This window comes from Truncatella angustata, assembly GCF_020726525.1.
Source record: "Truncatella angustata strain MPI-SDFR-AT-0073 chromosome Unknown BKA67scaffold_4, whole genome shotgun sequence".
Classification (NCBI taxonomy): Eukaryota; Fungi; Ascomycota; class Sordariomycetes; order Amphisphaeriales; family Sporocadaceae; genus Truncatella; species Truncatella angustata.
The window spans coordinates 3,479,871-3,497,866 of record NW_025763384.1 but is presented as its reverse complement, the minus strand read 5'-3'; the positions used below and the strand labels follow the sequence as shown (position 1 = coordinate 3,497,866).

The 17,996-nt window shown below is 48.0% G+C and overlaps 6 protein-coding genes across 6 annotated transcripts; 4 read left to right on the top strand and 2 right to left on the bottom strand.

Annotated features, from left to right (window-relative positions):
* Nucleotides 1-105: 105 nt before the first annotated feature.
* BKA67DRAFT_659065 (uncharacterized protein) lies at nucleotides 106-1,239 on the bottom strand (the record flags this gene model as incomplete). Its single annotated transcript, XM_046107391.1, has 2 exons — nucleotides 106-1,148; nucleotides 1,197-1,239. 2 exons carry the CDS (start codon nucleotides 1,237-1,239, stop codon nucleotides 106-108), a joined length of 1,086 nt encoding a protein of 361 aa, XP_045959063.1.
* A 2,521-nt stretch (nucleotides 1,240-3,760) lies between these two features.
* BKA67DRAFT_566237 (fungal-specific transcription factor domain-containing protein) lies at nucleotides 3,761-6,244 on the top strand. Its single transcript, XM_046102867.1, has 5 exons — nucleotides 3,761-3,895; nucleotides 3,968-4,065; nucleotides 4,132-4,852; nucleotides 4,909-5,642; nucleotides 5,695-6,244. Exons 1-5 carry the CDS (start codon nucleotides 3,827-3,829, stop codon nucleotides 5,942-5,944), a joined length of 1,872 nt encoding a protein of 623 aa, XP_045959062.1. The 5' UTR covers nucleotides 3,761-3,826; the 3' UTR covers nucleotides 5,945-6,244.
* Nucleotides 6,245-6,638: 394 nt separating this feature from the next.
* BKA67DRAFT_659063 (cytochrome P450) lies at nucleotides 6,639-8,282 on the top strand (the record flags this gene model as incomplete). Its single annotated transcript, XM_046107390.1, has 4 exons — nucleotides 6,639-6,710; nucleotides 6,758-7,288; nucleotides 7,351-7,964; nucleotides 8,012-8,282. The coding sequence occupies 4 exons, from the start codon at nucleotides 6,639-6,641 to the stop codon at nucleotides 8,280-8,282; spliced, it is 1,488 nt and encodes a 495-aa protein (XP_045959061.1).
* Nucleotides 8,283-11,091: 2,809 nt separating this feature from the next.
* BKA67DRAFT_691751 (uncharacterized protein) lies at nucleotides 11,092-12,309 on the top strand. The gene is made up of 3 exons (XM_046109187.1): nucleotides 11,092-11,230; nucleotides 11,290-11,764; nucleotides 11,822-12,309. The coding sequence occupies exons 1-3, from the start codon at nucleotides 11,151-11,153 to the stop codon at nucleotides 12,071-12,073; spliced, it is 807 nt and encodes a 268-aa protein (XP_045959060.1). The 5' UTR covers nucleotides 11,092-11,150; the 3' UTR covers nucleotides 12,074-12,309.
* A 1,267-nt stretch (nucleotides 12,310-13,576) lies between these two features.
* BKA67DRAFT_566232 (uncharacterized protein) lies at nucleotides 13,577-15,362 on the bottom strand. Its single transcript, XM_046102866.1, has 4 exons — nucleotides 14,853-15,362; nucleotides 14,434-14,792; nucleotides 14,179-14,371; nucleotides 13,577-14,125 (listed from the first exon to the last, which is right to left on the bottom strand). Exons 1-4 carry the CDS (start codon nucleotides 14,949-14,951, stop codon nucleotides 13,850-13,852), a joined length of 927 nt encoding a protein of 308 aa, XP_045959059.1. The 5' UTR covers nucleotides 14,952-15,362; the 3' UTR covers nucleotides 13,577-13,849.
* Nucleotides 15,363-16,948: 1,586 nt separating this feature from the next.
* On the top strand, nucleotides 16,949-17,962 carry BKA67DRAFT_592762 (chaperonin 10-like protein; the record flags this gene model as incomplete). Its single annotated transcript, XM_046104867.1, has 1 exon — nucleotides 16,949-17,962. One exon carries the CDS (start codon nucleotides 16,949-16,951, stop codon nucleotides 17,960-17,962), a length of 1,014 nt encoding a protein of 337 aa, XP_045959058.1.
* Nucleotides 17,963-17,996: the final 34 nt, after the last annotated feature.

The following is a 17,996-nucleotide window of genomic DNA, read 5'->3' as shown; positions in this document are numbered from 1 at the left end:
CTTCAATGATCTGGATTGGAGGATGTACTGTCTATTGATGGGGCCCATATCCGCGGGAGTTGCAACTCTGAATGAGCTCTATCAAAAGAAATTTAATGTTTTTGTTTAGTCAACAGGGTATTTCGTACCGCCTTGGCGTCTGATCTCGTCCATGATCTCCAGCACCCGGATTGTCTCCGACCAAGGCATGATGGTGCTCTCCTTTCTGCCAGCTGCAAGGTCCAGAGCAGTGTTGTCAGCCTCGTAGATGAAGCCCTGTTGAGGTCTGTCATAATCGTATTTCTTTCCTTCCGGCTTCTTCTCGCCGGTCCACTTGGGGTAGACGGTAAAAGACTTCGGGTGCGACGGGGCTGCTCCCTCAACCTCGACAAATCCATTGGTGCCGTCGATGGTAGCAATAATTTTCATTGGGCCATCCTTGCGTTCCGTAGTGGAAGTGACCACGGCCTGGCGCCCGCTAACGCCATGATGGAGGATGAGGCTGGTGGTAACCTCAATACCATCGACGAATGACTGGGCAGCCTTGATCGTTGGTAGCTCCCTCGGTCCGGGCGTATCAGGCTCCAGTGTCAGGATGGCCCAGGTCAACGGGTAGATACCAATGTCCAGCAATGAGCCAGCACCGAGGTTGATGTCCTTGTACCTTGATGTGGATGGCAGGCCGGCGATATCGAGGTACATCTGGAAGTCCGAGCTCGTACGAAACACCTCGCCGATGGCCTTGTCCTCATACAGCAGCTTTCGTAGATCCGCAACCATAGGACGATGGCGCAACCACATCGCCTCAGCAACGTAGACGCCCTTTTCCTTCGCGGCTTCGAAGACCTCTTTGGCCTCCTTGGCGTTGATGGTGAACGCCTTTTCGCAGAGAATATTCTTGCCTGCTTTGATCGCGGCTAAACAATCTCGCTTATGGAAACCATGAGGGCTGCCAATATAGACGCAGTCTACGCTGGGGTCATTGTAGACTTCTTCATAGCTTGCATGGATGGTAGGCTGTGTCGACACGTCTTTCACATACTTGGCAGCAAAGTCGCGGCCCTTTTCTAGAGAAGACGAGCCGATAGCTTGAATGACATGGTTGGCTTTGGCATCCGAGCGTTGCATCACCAGGTCTGCAACGAACCATGATGAGATCAGGCCAGTGGCTGCCACTTGTTAGCTTGCGTCCTCTATGAGATATGCCGTGACCCTACTAATGATGCCCCAACGGCACGTCGGAATCTCGTTTGCTGTCATACCGGGCAGGTAGAATGGGAGTGATAAATTGGAAAGGAAGTGGTAGAGTGGGACTTCAGTCACTGGGATGTCTCAAAGAGGTGACAAGTTACTAATTTCGCGGGGTCAACACTGACTGCTACTGTGATTATACCCCGTATTTTTTAAACTAGACTAGGTTAGACTAACCTTGGTTAGTGCTAGACTTCATAACCTGGGTAATTGTTAAAATTCACGAAATTTTGGCGGACTCAGGTATAGGTCGAGCAAAGTGACTCCCTGTCGTTGATATATGCCCAAGATATTTTAACAGATATATACAGCAACTGTATCTCATCTCAGACCTCCGGCGTCGAGCAAGGGCCATAGGTTTGGTCGTCGCAATTGCAAGTCGCCTGTTATGTGTTCTATGACGATTGAACAAAGCTAGTACACCACGTGACACCTCGCTTTCTAAAGGGGGACCACATGATGCCTGAAGCTCATCGGTTACAGCTCACACTCTTTTTCATAGTTCAAGCTCATCGTCAGTGGCTAGCACCCCCAAGTTACTGCGAAGGCAAGATGTCGACTGGAATATTTCCCTCATGACGGCCGTGAAGTTGGCGGCGGCGTTAACTATTCCCGAAAGTCTTGTTGAGCCCGGCATCAACTAATGAGATGGGGAGGGGGCTGCGGAGAACCTTGCTCCTGAGATAAGCATCAACTGTATCTGTATACGAGCCTAACGAAACGACCGAAGGTCTTTCTTTCAGCTTCTAGACCAAGAGGGTAATACAGGTAATTGTTAATTACCAGGTTGTACGGGTCCGTATTAGAGCGCGCCCTTTCGCTCCGAATAAATCCTATCTAGACTAAATCGAACTTACGTCAAGTAATAATCTAAGCCCGGGTAAGGCTAATAAACCCGTAATAAGGCTATGAGCGGTATAACGAAGGGATTTACCCACCCCGAGGAACACCGAAAAGAATAGATTTTCCACCCCGTCGCGCAGCCTAGCACAGGCGTAAAAAGGACAGGACAAGCTGATATCTATCAAGAGGCCGGCCAGGGCCTCCGATCGACACCGGGTAGATCGCGTGCAGGGCGCCCAGGACCCAAGTTGAACTTTTTTTTAATACTATATAAGAATGTTTGCTGTATGTCCATGAAAGCTTCAACTAGACTAGGTTAACTTAGTCTAGTCTAGTTAGAACCAAACAATTCTGACTTTCTGAACACAACTTATCAGTGTGAAGAAAACATGAGACTTGAGTAACGAAAGAATATCAAATCCAACGCACAAGCCTTCCACTAACGGCGGCGATACATTCCAATCTCGAATGGCGAAAGAGCTAGAGAATGAGGTTGTCCTCAGTGCAGGCCATGAGACTGGTTGAGTCGAACCAAATAAGACCTTTCATGGTTAAGACCACTGTCGATCTGCCACAAAAGTTACTAGAACATATGTTTTGTGTAGATAAATCAACTCACACCGTGCCCATCCATTGAGGCAGTTATAGCATGGTAGGTTACAAACATGAGTGTTTCGATCTTGGGGGTAAGATCCGTCGGTTCATGCATAAGTTTATGGATTATCTTGTTGGTGGAAGGAATATGAAGGACATTTACTAGCGGATCGACGTTTTATCTGAAGACCTCTCATATGGATGGTGTTTGTGACGGCAAGGGATCCAGATTACGCAGGTCCAATATTGAGGGCTTGACGTTCGAGTTAAAGGTATAGAAATTCAGTAATTCTGCTACATGTCGTGGAGTGGTCGGGACTGTATCATCATAGTCTCTATCCATACTCTGTACATATGACTGTAGTAGATGAATAAGACATCACGTCCTCGTCTCGATGAGTCTGAATCACCGAAAATACTTCGTACATTTCCTTGGAGACAAAATGCTTTGGCTGGTGGTGTTAGAGGCTATCGTTAGCCATACCAGCAATACCACCCACCGATACGTTCACTGCCTCGAGACAGAAAGCAAGAGAAAAAGTAAAGCATCCTTGAATAGCCCCGACCCAACATTACGGCTTGGTTGACGACATATCTTATAAAATTGTCCACTAGGACCCGAGCTTCCATGATTTGAAAATACTTCCTGTACAGTGCTTGCGCAACTTTGGATCACCATCTTAGAGTTTTGTGACGAGCAAGAAACCTGAATCATGAACCCAATATCGAATACCATTCCCGCGGACAGAACTAGAACGAGCGTGGCACCAACAGTCAGGATTTGCATCTCACATAACGTTATCAATCTATATCAAGGTATTTATATTGACAAAGCTGTGCATGATTTGGGCTCCGAGACATAAATAGGCATATCATGGTTAAAACAAATGACGTTCTTGTCGGACTAGGGCATAGTCAGAAGTCGAAAGCACAAGTGACTTTCATAAGATGTATCGAGTTTTTATTGTTTGAGTCCTGACAGTCAATCGCCTAAATTGCCCAAGCTAGACTAATGCAAAGCTAATAGGCCAATAGTCGGGACTTATTGGCTGTTAAAATGGGGCAAAATCAAGTTCCTCTTAGTCAGCGGTAGCTCAAAGCCTACAACTTGGGCCAGTCATCAAAGAAAAAGCAACCGGCAAGTTTTCCCGTTACAAACATGGCAAAAATGAGTTCATCGGGGGGTACAACGAGAAGGCGTTCCTGTGATGCCTGCCATCAGCGTAAGGTATCCAATCCAGCCCCGGGCCAGCATTTCCTCCGACAGACTTGTAACAAGTACTGATTGTGGATCTCAAAGATCCATTGTGATTCAGACTCGAGGCCTTGCGATTGGTGTAAACACCACGGTCTGATGTGTACTTTCAACCGGCCATTCGGGCGGCGGAAAAAGAAGAGGTATTATGCCAACCCGGCAGTGGAGCTGTGCTTCGAATTACTTCAGCACTGACAAACAACCCCAAGAAACGTGGGAGCCAACCTGGCTCACCATGACGTAGAGCTTGATGCTCCAGTTGCCGAACATCATCTGTTATCAACTTTTCGGACAGGTGATCAACCTGAAAATTCAATCTCGTTGCCGATTCAGGATGAGTCATTCAACGAAACCACAGAATTCCCTACTGGAGTCGTCAAGAGCATACCTCATGCAGGCCTGGGTGGATTCTACTTCAATGGGTTCCACCTTGGTGGCATAAGCTCTTATCATGGGATCCCATTCTTCTCAGAGGAAGGAAAACTATGGATTTACTCGCATACTGGGGCATATTACATGTCTCAAGGACAAGATACAAGTGAATTGACATGGCGACAACTACAGTCAAGGGAAGAAGTTTCTAGTCGGATCGAAGGTATCTGGGAGCTTCCAGAAAGAATCATGGTGGATGCATATTTCTCCATATTCCTGGCTTCGACTAAGAGATACGTCTTTCCCATTGTCAACGAGGCCACCTTTATGGATGTTATCGACAAGGCATACGCGAACGATCAGGGCCAGTCACCTCTTGACGTCATTTGCGCCAAAGCATGCGTGCTTTCATTCACATGCATTTTAGTTCATATGGAAGGCAGGCTCGACATACAGCAGGTTGTCACTGCGAAGCAATGTGCCGCCCGCGTAAATCGCATGATGTCCGATATCCTTGCAAACCCGTGCGTCGAATCACTCCAAGTGTGTACTATGATGGTAAGCATGAACGAATTATTTGTAGCTGCGCCAGGAATTGACACAAATCTACCCAGTGTATGTACAGTATCTTTTCGGGGAATGTTGCGACCGCTGCCATGTACCTCTCAGTGGCATACAGGTTTGTATCAATGTTCGGCGCACACCTCACGCCGTCAGGCATGGCATCACCAATTTGGAGCCTGGAAGACGCATATTCTGACAGCCAATACCTCCGCCGAGTCTTCTGGCACTGCTACATGTACGACAAGGATATTTGTCTCCGGGCAGGGTATCCGCCGATCATTGATGACGACCATTGTGACTTGACCTTGCCGCTCGCGTACAAGGAGATAGACGACTTTGATAGTTTCAAGGACGGCAGCGACCTCATTCCCGGAGACATGCGACTGACAATCATCAAGTCCAAGATGATAAGACTCTTATATTGCGCCAAAGCTTTTCAAAAGAATGACATACAGCTGTTACAGGATATCAGGGAACTCGATGAAGAGCTTGAGACGTGGCGGATGTCCATTCCGACTCGATATCGACCGAACTTGGCGCCATCTTACAGTATTCGGCTTGAGTCTGACTGGAACAAATCGAAACAAATCCATGTTGTGGTCATACATTTTGAATACTACTTCCTACTATCTTTGATTCATATTGCAAGTGGCCGCTGCCAGATTCGAGCGGCAAATCACAAGGCGAACATAACGTCCTGCCAACTTCTTGCCCTCAAAGCCAGTCGGTCGATACTGGGGAACCTTGCTATAGTATCCCAGTTTTTCAAGACCGGAGACTTTTGGTAAATTCAACACCATATTCAAGTGCCGTTCAGGAGCTGACCAGATATTTAGGTTCTTCGTTCTCTACCCGATGTCCGCCAGCCTTACTATTTTTTGCAACGTTTTGACAAGCCCGCTTAACTCTCAGGCAGAGGAGGATATAATATTGCTACAAAAGGTCCCACAGCTGATTAAAGATATGTGTCCTGCAGCGCTAGATCCGGCGGACAGCATGCGTTTCAAACAGCTCGAAGAATTTGTGATGAACTTGATCAGACTTGGTCGGTGTGCCGTGAACAAAGCGCTCGAATCTAGAGGTTAAGATAGATTGAAGAACCAGTCATCATGTTACCTTAAAGCGAATTGCCAAGGAGCCTGGAACCACAAAACCAGCATCAACTCGCGATGAACTAGTGACTTTTTAAGTGCAGCAAAAGACTGACTAGCGCGCTATAGGCAAAGAACAAACAGTTCAACTCCCGATGAGTAAGCGCAATTTAAATGAACAAGCGCTGGGTCATGTTTGAATTCGATTAGTCATCGGGAGTTGAGCTCTAGATGACGGAGTCTGTGAGATCTCGGGACTCGGCTTCACAGCTAAATGGAATCAAACAGCTTGGCAGATATCACTTGTACACAACGTTAACATGCGGCATTATGAACCTGCAGCCCATTGACCTAGCCTACAGCTTGCTGGGTAAGCATGCCATATCGCGATGACTAAAAGTCAACCAGCGAGAACGCTTAGAGTCTTGGTAGAACACTGTGACGAATGGGGATCTTTATTTTATGTCAAATAGCCACGCTGGAATATTTGTCAGCGCCACACAAGCTTATCCTGCCAGTCACTCAGACTCTTGATAATTTATTTAAATGGTTGCTCTTCTCTCTCAGCAGCGTGGTAATAACTTATTCAACAATTATGAGAGATCTAACCTCGTAACTGAACAAATCGTCTCTAGACAAACCAACGAAATCGTCGCTACTTCCCAGCTTATCAGCATTAAAGAATCTCTATGACGGATTTCGAGTACGTCGCTGCGCCTTTGGCGCTTCTCGCGAGCTATTTGGTGTTTAGACTATACCAGGTCAGTATTATTGCTGATATTCTCCATTGCTTTGTTGACCAAACCAGACTCTTGCCAATCCCCTCAACAGCATCCCAGGTCCTTGGTACGCCAAGTACACCCAAATTCCGGGTACCCTTGCTAGTTTATCAAGACAACAAGTCCAGTACTACCATGAACTCCATCGACGATATGGCCCCTTCGTTCGAACCGGTCCAAGCCAGGTCTTCGTTGCAGACATCGACGCATACAAGTCCATCCATAAAATTGGGGGTCACTTCAATAAATCCGACTACTACCATTACTTTGGCCCGACTGAAGCCGGAAAGCCACCTTACGGGTTGTTCCAAATGACGAATGCCGCCGACCATGCGCAAAGAAGGAAGCTCCTAGGTAGAGGATTTACGGCCACATCTCTCCGTACGGAGTGGGAGTCCATGGTCGTCGAGAAAGTCTCTGCTGCTATTGAAGGAATGCGCCATGATGCGAAGTTAGCACGAGGCGAAGTTGATGTTCGTAAATGGTGGATCTTCATGGCCTCCGACGTGGTCTCGAAGATCATGTTCGGTGATTCGTTTGATGCCCTCAAAACCGGAAAGGTATGAAAAGCCCTTAACAAAGTCAGCTTTCAGCATCCTACCGTACTGACTTCCAAGATCAGGAGGACCCCTGGTTTGGCTCGGTGAGAATTGCTAACCGGGCCGCGTTTGGCGCCCTCTCATTTCCTTGGCTCTATGCGTTCCTGAAATGTGTTCCGTTCGTTGGCGGATCTCGTTGGTTCCAGGCACATAAGGTACTGCTCGACAAGGGCCAGGCTGCTGTTGCGAACAGTATGCAGACTGGGAATCTAGCCAGCACCAATTTGTTCTCGAAGGTTATGGGGAAGGCCGAGAAGAACGATGGTGAGCTGAGCAGTCTCGACATTTGCGTCGAAGCCGGTTCTTTCATGATTGCAGGCACAGATACGACCTCAAATACGCTCACCTATCTGATCTGGGCAGTGTTGTCACACCCGGACCTGCAAGAGTCTATCGAGCGCGAGCTGGGTGCGCTCGAAGAACCGTTCACCGATGAACAACTTGAGAAGATTCCCATTCTTCAGGCCGTAATCGAGGAGACTCTCCGCTTATATGGTGCCGCCCCTATGCCTTTGCCCAGAGTCGTTCCTGCAGGTGGTGTAAAGCTCGGTAACTATCATATTCCAGGGGGCACGGAAGTCGCGACACAGGCTTGGACAATGCATAGAGATCCAAGGTTTTTTGCAGACCCTGAGAGGTGAGTTCTTAGTAGGCCGGGTGTCGAAACAGACTAACGACTCCTAGATTCGACCATACGCGGTGGTTGCACGATGGCGAGTGCACTACCTCGGAGGTGGCGAAAGCAGCTTTTACACCATTTGGCGCTGGATCCCGCGTCTGCATAGGAAAGTACCTGGCATACATGGAGCTTCGATATGGGGCTGCTCTTTTCTTCCGCACATTCAAGGGCTCTCGCCTGGCGGCTTCGGCCACTCCAGAGAGCATGGAAATGGACAATCTTGTCCTCATAGAGCCGCGGGGAAAGATCCTCAAAGTTATACTGCCAGATCTATAGCTTTGGCCATGCTGGAGGGTGGAATATATCAGACGTTCGCGAATGCCATGGGATTTGGTGAACGGGTATCATAACACCGACCCATCTTTTGAATAACGACTGGCCAAAGTTTTAGGAATAAGACGAAATCAGCCGGAGAAAGCTACGTGGGTTTATTTCTTTCTTAAATATATTTCACCCAGAACTGGGCATTCGAAGCATTCTATATCGGTTACAGCCATTATCTGTTATAGCTGTTACCTGAGTACAATATGAAGTCAATGTGAAATGGCGTTGAAAATCCGCTCAAATGGAAAGGGACAGCTATTCTAAGCCAGTTCTTCAACACGTTTCTATTCTCGCTATCAGGATTCCAAATCTGTAAGAGGTTGGTTAAGGAGATTAGAGATGAGTTCTTGAGTTAGGACAACATCACGTTGAAGCGTTCGTAGCCTTGAAGTTTCTCCATGCATCTCTACTTGAAATATCGCGAATGACGGCCATTGGTGCCAAAGGTATCCCACGGAAAAGCCCTAGCGCCATGGTAGATGGGTCATATATCGAGAACGTGGTGAGATCATCTGCAGGAACCGTATCTTTCTGATTACTAGCAGCGTGGGTACGGCCGCAACAACCCGTACGAGAGGAGCACTTACTGGACGCTGGATAGTAACAAGGCCGGCGCCTTCTACGCGGCCCTTCTAATGCAACATGGGTGCCCAAGAATACGGCGGCTTCGGGCTGCACACCAACCAGGACATGTGTGGAGGGACAGGGCCTTGTCGAATGTTGGAAAACTGGGCGCCCGGTTCAGGCAGCACGTGGAGAAACTGAAGACCAGTGCTGATACTTGCAGTGCTTTAGATGGTTTGCGCTTCTGTGGAAATTATATGCTGGATACAGTCATCAAATGCATCGATGATTACGAGGAGGGTCAGGCTCTAGTGAAACTAATTGAGACGCCAAATGGAAATGAACTTGGACACGTCGCCACCGTCAGTTTCGTGTCTAAAGAGTTGCCTCAAGATAAACGCCTGCAGCTGATGTGTTCGCTTGGACGCGTGAGATGGTTGACTTCACAATACCGGACGCATTGATATAGCTGTTTCTAATCGTACTGCAGACAAGTACACGGCATCTAGAGTATTGTATATAAGCGCGATGTGTTCACTACGGAATGAGAAATAAACGCCCACTTCGGGCATACGATCTGGTATCCCAGCCGGCATCAGTTCCTGGCAACAACACTCGAGTTCAGTTCCGGCAGAGAAATAGCTATGCCGATCTCCGAGACTGCGGGGCATGAAAGAGCTGGTCAGATGGGTCGCTACATACTCTGTTCTTGTACTGCAGTTACGTTGCAACGTGCAGGTGGTGGCAAGTCAGTCCGCTTGGGCTTTGATTACTCATTCTACAGCCATATGGGCCTAATAATCCCCGCCTCGTCGAGGTGGACGAGCCGACATCAGCTTGCCTGTGCCACCTATTCATGCGTATCCCATCTTACAACCAGCTATGTCTTTTTTGTTCTTGTCAAGCTTGAAGGTTAATACTACTTATCGTTATTTCCAGCGTGACGCCCGTCTCAGTAATTCCTCGTCAATCTAGCGTACCTTCCTTTGATTGGCTTCCGACTACGCTTGGTCCCGAACGAGCGACCCAGTTATCTTTAAACAAAGGGTCTCCCCTGAGCATTGGTAGACAATGACACATGAATAAACAAGCTGCGCGGGGAGAACTTGTCCTTCTGAACCAGTTGTGCATGGCTTCATCGTGTTTCTGACAGTCGCATTGGACAATGTCGTGGAGTACTGCCCTGAGACATGCTCGTACGGCACCATTCGCGCTCCCTGGGGATTAGCTAGTGGGACGCTAGTTGGCCCCCGGGCGCCCATACTGTCTTAGAACCCCGGTTTTGAGGCTCTAGTTCACGTTCGTGACATCTTTTAGGTGTCTCAGCAAGCTGTTTCGAGCGCACAATTCGTCCTATGGTTGTAGCAAATTCTGCCATCTGATTGCAGATATTGCAAACGCCGTCTTGTCATTCAAGAATTGTGTCTCGGTTCGAATTGTTCAGCTTAATTCTGATGCTGCCTGAAATAAACAGAAATTTTTGCTTGAAATCGCCTGCAAATCGACGTAGATCTTCTCATGGGCGATCTGGGGAGGTTGCAGTTCCGTGAGAAAATCGTAGGATCCCAGCTTGCGCGCGTCGATCCCGCCATGGCACCTTTGACAAGCTTTCGAGATCTCTTAGACGCGCAGATTGACGCTGGAAAGACCCGTGGTTGGACCTCAGCCAGGTTTCAGCGATCCCTTGTGTCTCATGGGTGGAGAGAGCCAAGCGGAGTAAATGCACCCACATGTGATGAACCCCTGCTTCAACCTCGCCGTGCAGCCCGCCCAGCACGACCAGGGGCTCCCTTGACATTCCCACAGAATGGATCTGCCGAACTACTGCGATACGATTGTACAGGGAACCAGGGGTCATGGTTGCTTATTCTTTTCGCCATAGCATAGTGCATCGTGCCAGAAGAGCATTTCAGAGGTGGGTGGCCATGTTACAGCCTCATGGCTGGGGTCCGTCAGACCGAGGAGCAGGACGGCTATGCCGGCCAAAACCATCGTGAATGATCATGATCCAGCGAGTATATATACTCATCTCGGGCGTCATGTCTTTTGGCCTCATCATCAGTATCATCACAGTTTCGCTTTTCTCTGCTTTCGTACATCCATCTACAGCCGGTTGATTCGGTCTGTCTAGTTCACTTCTCAATAATCACTTTTTCAAACATTTCACCTTCACTTCAGGTCTCTGGTTTTTTTTTTTTTTTTTTTTTTCAATTTCAATCATCTTGCATCAACGCCAGACATATAGATCTATTCAAAATGCATTCCAGCTATATCCTCGCTCTCACTCTTTCAGCTGTTGGCCTCATCAGCGCACATGGCAACGTTCAAGTCGTAACGTAAGAGATCTGCCGTCTGAATGTTTTCCCATCTCCTTTGCTAACCCCACCGTATCCAGTGGCGATCAAGGTGGCAATGGCACCGCTCTTGGCATCAAAGGTGCAGTCGTGGCCAGGTTTGGAGCCAACAGCGAGACCGAGAAGGACACCACCGTCTTTGGCGGCAATGCCAACGACCCCATGAAGGACGGTCTTGGCAAGACTACAGCCAACGGCAAACTCCAAGTGTCCGACCTGGCAGATGCCATGGCACTGTCAGGCACCACACTACCTCAAGTGTCCGCTGACGGCACCGGCTCCATCAACGGTACCTGGAGAATCGTCACCAGCGACGGCACGGCAAACAACAAGGCTGGAAAGCTCTTCGCCGTGGTCGACGAGACGGGCACGGGTGCATACTCCAAGGGCACACAGCTGGCTGCCACCTCGGACATGGTGGGTAACGGACAGGGCAATGTGGTCCAGCGCATGGTAACACGTGCCCTCCAAGCCGTTGGTATCCAGAAGCGTGCCACCAATGTTGGTGCCGATGCAGTGAGTGGACTTATTCTAGGCCCGTCCTCTCTTCGGTTAGACTAATCAGATCTGCAGCCTTTCTCGGTCAAGGTCCCTGCCGGCCTCACCTGCACCGGAACCGATGCTACAAGCGGACAAAGTAACTTTTGTCTCATGAAGATTGTTAACAACAACGGCAACGGTCCCTTTGGTGGTAACATTGCTTTCCAGATTGCAGGTGCCAGCACAGGAAACACAACCGCCGCAGCTAGCACCACGAAAGCGGCTGGCACAACAAACGCGGCTAAGGCTTCCAAGTCCGGCAAGCGGCAATCATTCCAAGCATAAGGCTACACTTGTCAGGCTTGGTTTGTTAAGCAGGATAACACGATGATGGGACTTAGGTTTCAAATCATGACGGCACGGCTATATTCCTGCTCTTCGGTATCGGACTGGTGCCTTGAGAAGAAAAGGATGATAGCATAGAGAATTACCGTTCGTCCTAGTGACCGGTTTCTCTCATCTATTGGAATGAGATATATAATACCAATAATAAAAGAAAAAGAAATAAAAATCCATTGAAGTCATGCATTCTTACATTCTTGCTCGGAACCTAGCGTGGTCATTCCTGGAACGATGTCCGTAAAAAGGAAATTCCTCCTGGATCAACCTTTTTAAACCATACATTCCCGACAGATCAAATTGGTGCATTTAGGAGACTTCTATTTAAGCGTTCAAGTACTGCAATAGTGGAGTCATAGTGAGGGAGATGGATCATACGATTACTTTGTACACAACTGTAGCTACAAGCCCTTGCAAACTTTAGTCGATAGCTATCATAGTTCATAATCGATACATTGCTACCAAGCGTTTTTTATTTTCTTTATTTTCCTTTTTTTTATTTTCCTTTCTTTATTTTCCTTTTTTTTTTTTTTTTCCTTTCTTTATTTTCCTTTCTTTATTTTCCTTTCTTTATTTTCCTTTCTTTATTTTCCTTTCTTTATTTTCCTTTCTGTTGGAATATACTATTCGCGGTCTCGTACGACGGTTGACTACGTAGTATAGGTAGTCACCGGCGTGCTGGCAGTAAGCCACCACAGCCACGATATGGCTGTCGGCAGCCAGCAGCCGTGCGGGTGAACCCCTATCTATAGACCACGTACGAGGGGAAGAATCCCTTCTTCTCCTTCGTACGATAGCGCTGAATAGATCTATTTGTCGCCCAAACTGTACGGAAAGAAATGAATGGAGAAGCCATTCCACACTTTCTTTATTTTCCTTTCTTTATTTTCCTTTCTTTATTTCCCTTTCCTTTTCTCTTCTTCCCATCCTTATTGTTTTCGAAAGCGCAGAATGCAGGAGATTGAAGGATCTTATAAAGTTAAACTTATGAAAATATTAAAAGAGTGTTAGAAAACATATAGATTTAAAATAGAAATCCAGCTTAATACTTTAAAGTAGAATATTTTATTATTTTATTATTATTAAATACGCCGTAAGACTCTAAGTCCCTCGGTACCTCTCCGAATTAAACCGTACGGTAAACCTTGCCTTAAGGGCTGGACAAAACCCGTACGCTTCGTGTGCTCTACGCTCTAATAGCGTCTACGTTATAGTGTCTAATGCGACGTTGGTTTTCACCTAACCAACGTAACTACCCCTGAAAAGACTGGCTATCCCCGACATAGGATAGTCTCCCTATTTGTAATAGCCACCGAACTAGAACCTTCGACACTTTCGGAGTTAACGTAGCCGCGGCGAGGTCGCGGCGTGTATCCAATCTTACCGGAGCTATAAAGTAGAATAATATCTTAACGTACCAGATTATTTTTCAAATTTTAATTCAAAGAAGCATAATTTTAGAAAGCTGAGTTTACGGCTACGGGCGTTTTGTGTATTTTTCTTCTTTTGAAACAAAGCTTGGTGGCGATTTCTCGTCTGTAAACCACGGTATTTCTTATATAAGTAACGAAATAAAAAGGAGACTTTGACGCAACAAGCACACACCGGGGCACAGAAGAATAAATATCACGATTCCGGTTGTTTCAAAAGTCCATTTGGCTATCGAGACGTGTTACGTATAGGCAAGATTGAGTTAACCAAGATAATGCTCGCTAATTGGCCCTACGGCGCGAGTGTGAACGTGGTAGCAACGATAGTAGCCGTCGAGGTTATCGTCGTTGCAGTGGCCGCAACCGCTGTGATGGTGTCAGTAACTGTGACCGTGGAAACATCGGTGAATTGCTCGGTGAGAGTCAGCGTGGTTGACTCTGTCGCTGTAGCCGTCTTTTCGACGATGGATGTCAATGGAGAGGTAATTGTAATGATCTCCTCTACGTCGGTGGTCACACTGGTAAAGTCCACAGTCTCTGTGATCTTCGCGATGGTAGAGATAGTTGTCTGCAATCTGTCAGAATTCCAGACCTGATGGCCACTAGTTGTCTACATCTCACCTGAGCAGATTCTGTGATCGGCGATCCCGTTACTGTCACAGTGATGGTAGTGGCAGTAGGGTACATCAAGCAGGAGCAGGCGCTGGCCAGATCCGAGGTCGCTTTCGTCGCAACTGGGCGCAACCAGTCAGGCACATCACCGCACTTGCTGTCGCGCTTGAAAACGGTCGCAGTCGGTGTGACAGTCGTTACGCTATGTGTGTTAGCTCACGCTGTCCTACGAATAATGGTCTCAAGGCTATGGATAGGCCTTACCTGACTTCCACAGTGGTAGATGTCACCGTCGTAGTCGCTACGTCTGTTGTGGTGGTGAAATCGGTTATCGAGACGGTGGTTAAGCTGGTGTCAACGACTGTCAATGTGCTGATGGTCGTCGTAACGATAGTGAGGATCGTGGTGACGGATAATTCAATCGTGGTGATGGTAGACCCGATCACATTGGTTGCAGTGATAACATCTGTTGAAGGAGTAACTGTTACCGTTGTGAGAATGGTCGTGGTCGGCTGGACAGTAGAGGTAGCAGTAACCGTCTGAAGTAAGTTCGCGCAGAAGGACGAGGCTTTCGTTCTGTGATCATCCTCACAGAAAAGGCTCAGTAGGCTATCATTGGTGCACTAATTTGTTAGAAACTGCGGTTTAGTCTAGGTTGAACATATTCGGCATGCATGTCTTACTTGCGGAGCCGAAGCGCTCGTTGTTGTTGAAACGGGTTGGCCGAAAGCAATATGCGCCAATGCAGCCACACTGACTAGTAGAGACCTTGCAGAGAGCATCGTGGTAGTTATTATTAGTATCAAGAAAGATTCAAAAGAACGAATGTATTAACGATTGAACATCCCCTGGGTTTGGAGAACTGGTAAAGGAGATAGGAGGAAGCGAACGAATCTTTGGGATCCCGAATCCTGATGGACATTTATCTGAAGTAATCGTATCCCATTGACGAAGTACATAATGCAAGCCACCAATTAAAGAACTGTGGAGAGATGCATGTCTAGGCTAACATCAAAATAGCGACGCGCACGCATTCGATGAGGCTATTGCGATAATTGTCCAGCTGAAAGTCCGCAAGAGGTCAAGGGCAACCCGTTCCCGACACTAACAGGTGCTAACCTTGCTGTAGGTGGTGCCACGGGCATCTAAGCCCTAGCTAAAGTTAGTACCAAGTTAGGCTTCATGGTCCACTTGCACAGTAGTGATTTCTCCTTTTCCTGAGGTCGTGAGTGGAATCACAAAACGATCGAATATTTTATGCCGAGGTTACTTGAACGCTTCAGCCAACTCTCCAGGCGGCGCCATGGACTTGCCAAAGATTTGGAGGCAATCGGGTAAAGTCCTGCGCCGTGCACAATGGCAGTAATGCTGGTCCGAAATTCAATATCAGCCCAACCCAGGAGCTTTTCTCTTTGCAACTACAGTTGGCCCAGGGTTATTGAGGTACATACATGAATCGACGAACATGGTGCTTGTCTTGCAGATGTTCTGTGATATGGCCGTTTCCTCACAGAGAGTCGGAGCTCGCTCACGATTGATTAGCTTACTCAGTCAGGTCTAAGCGACCGCTTATTTACCACGAGGCACTTCGGGCGCCATGTATTCCCGCTAACCATTGCATATTGGCGCCATAGACGGCGTTAGAAGCTTTAATTTTTTTTGAAGCAATCCGCTTAGAGACCTTGCTGCTCCAAATGGTACGTCCTAGCAATGATCCGGTATCTAACGCTAATCTTTGAACAAACGTTCACAACTCAGCACCATGTCAAGATGACTATACACACCACCAACTCCACTAACAAGGAAGCTCCGCAGTCTGGGCACTCCGCTGAACCTCCGAATAGAGAAAGCCACCCGTCAAAGAACTGTTGTTGAGGTACTCAACATGTCAAGTTGAAATTATGCCCATTGGACTGCGATTTGTGCTCAATCGTGCTGATCCCATCATAGCTTCTTGAGCTCGCGGAGGAGCACATGATCGCCACCAAGGCCGGATCGACGGAGTTATCGAGCGACCCTTGTCATGCGTGCCGATGGAGAAGGGGTCCGGAAAGGGGATTCTCTCGAGGGCAACGAATCAGGGAAAAACTGTACAGGCTGCATCTTCAATCTGGAACATTTCGAGGCTAAACACAACGGCAACGGCGAGTCAAATGGTATCAGTAATTAGCATGAGGTGGTTTTGGGGCTTGTTCAGGCATCGCTTCTGATTTCAGTTAAAGAGCGTACGTAGAGGATGGATGTCATTCGCATTCAGAGCTTTATCCCCAACATATTGGTCAGCCAACTTATAAAAGCGTAACGGTATTGACGAACATCTGGGGCCACGGCTTGAGAAGGAATTGATGCGATCAACTGATAATCACCAAAAACACGTCGAGGCTTGTGGTGATGATCCGTACATTCGCTTTTGAATCTGCACCGCAAAGTCCTCGTGTCCAATTACTAGCTATCTGACGCCATAGTCTCAAGGTTTACATTACGCTAATTGACCGATGTGTTACAGAGTATGATTCGGCCCCAAAATGGGCAATAGTTTATCTCCGTTACGGGGTTAAAGGGAGGCGTGGGGATAATCTTTCCGAGCCTCGATTACATGTCCTTCGGCGTAAATAAGTATAAAAATACCAGACTCCAACGTTCTTAGATTTGAGTACACATATTAGTTAGCAGAGAGCTGTTAATAACAAGCCAAGACAGCTAATTTCATCAGTTCCCGCTCATCCTTTGTCAACAAAGTTCAGCAACTGCCAAGCAGCATCTTTCAATTTCATACATCATGCCGTCCAACAAGGCTGCATATCTCACTGCTGAGAAAACCACTTTGGAGGTCAAACCCGCGCCCTATCCAGAGCTCAAAGAAAACGGCGTCATCGTTCGAACTCGAGCTGTTGCGCTCAATCCCGTCGACTGGGCCCAGCAGGCTCTAGGGCCGGAGGTCTTCACCTGGCTCAAGTTCCCAGCGATCCTCGGTTACGATGTAGCCGGTGAGGTAGTCGACGTCGGATCCGACATCACCAGGTTCAAAGTCGGCGACAGAGTTGCAGGCCATGCCACGGGCTGCTATCAGGAGTTCGTGCTGGTAGAGGAGCATTGCGCTTCGATTTTGCCGGCAGCAATCAGCTTCGAGCAAGCTGCTGTCCTCCCCTTGTGTCTCGGCGTCGCCGCTAAAACGCTCTTCCATCCGGAGTACCTAGCACTCGAGCCGCCATGTCTGAACCCCAAGCCCACCGGCAAGACAGTCCTCGTTTGGGGCGGCTCGACCAGTGTCGGCTGTAACGCGATTCAATTGGCGAAAGCTGCAGGCTACGAGGTGATTACCACTGCATCACCGGCGAATTTTGAGTATGTCAAGAAGCTCGGCGCCAGCCACGTGTTCGACTACAACAGTTCGACGGTCAAGGACGATCTGGTAGCGGCCGTGAAGGGTAAGACAGTTGCAGGTACCATAGCAAACGGTGGGTTCATATCCGAGCAATTCCCTGCAATAGTGGAGGCCTGTGCTGCTGTGGCGTTGAGCTCGCCTGAGAACTGCAAGTTGATTCCGCTCACCATGGTACCTCGCTTTCCTCTTCCGGGTGGAGTTGAGACCAAGTTTGTCGATGTCTGGCAGGGTGACAAGGACCTTGCTTCGTCAATATTTAATAGATATTTGCCCGGCGCGCTGGAAGATGGCTCTTTCGTACCCGCACCGCCGCCCCAGGTGGTTGGGCATGGCCTCGAGTCAGTTCAAAAAGCCATAGATCTGCTTCAGAAAGGAGTCTCGGCGAAAAAGATTGTGGTCACATTTTGAAATACATCAGAGTCAGAACAGTCAGAGCAGTCAG

Excerpts from the sequence above, each read along its gene's own strand:
- BKA67DRAFT_566232 (XM_046102866.1), bottom strand. The coding sequence starts at position 14,951 with ATGCTCTCTGCAAGGTCTCTACTAGTCAGTGTGGCTGCATTGGCGCAT. Across the intron at positions 14,793-14,852 it reads CGAGCGCTTCGGCTCCGCAA|TGCACCAATGATAGCCTACT; the intron begins GTAAGACATGCA and ends CTAACAAATTAG. Across the intron at positions 14,126-14,178 it reads CGATCACAGAATCTGCTCAG|ACAACTATCTCTACCATCGC; the intron begins GTGAGATGTAGA and ends GACAGATTGCAG.
- BKA67DRAFT_691751 (XM_046109187.1), top strand. The coding sequence starts at position 11,151 with ATGCATTCCAGCTATATCCTCGCTCTCACTCTTTCAGCTGTTGGCCTC. Across the intron at positions 11,231-11,289 it reads GGCAACGTTCAAGTCGTAAC|TGGCGATCAAGGTGGCAATG; the intron begins GTAAGAGATCTG and ends CACCGTATCCAG. Across the intron at positions 11,765-11,821 it reads CCAATGTTGGTGCCGATGCA|CCTTTCTCGGTCAAGGTCCC; the intron begins GTGAGTGGACTT and ends TCAGATCTGCAG.
- BKA67DRAFT_566237 (XM_046102867.1), top strand. The coding sequence starts at position 3,827 with ATGGCAAAAATGAGTTCATCGGGGGGTACAACGAGAAGGCGTTCCTGT. Across the intron at positions 4,066-4,131 it reads GGGCGGCGGAAAAAGAAGAG|AAACGTGGGAGCCAACCTGG; the intron begins GTATTATGCCAA and ends AACAACCCCAAG. Across the intron at positions 5,643-5,694 it reads TTCAAGACCGGAGACTTTTG|GTTCTTCGTTCTCTACCCGA; the intron begins GTAAATTCAACA and ends CCAGATATTTAG.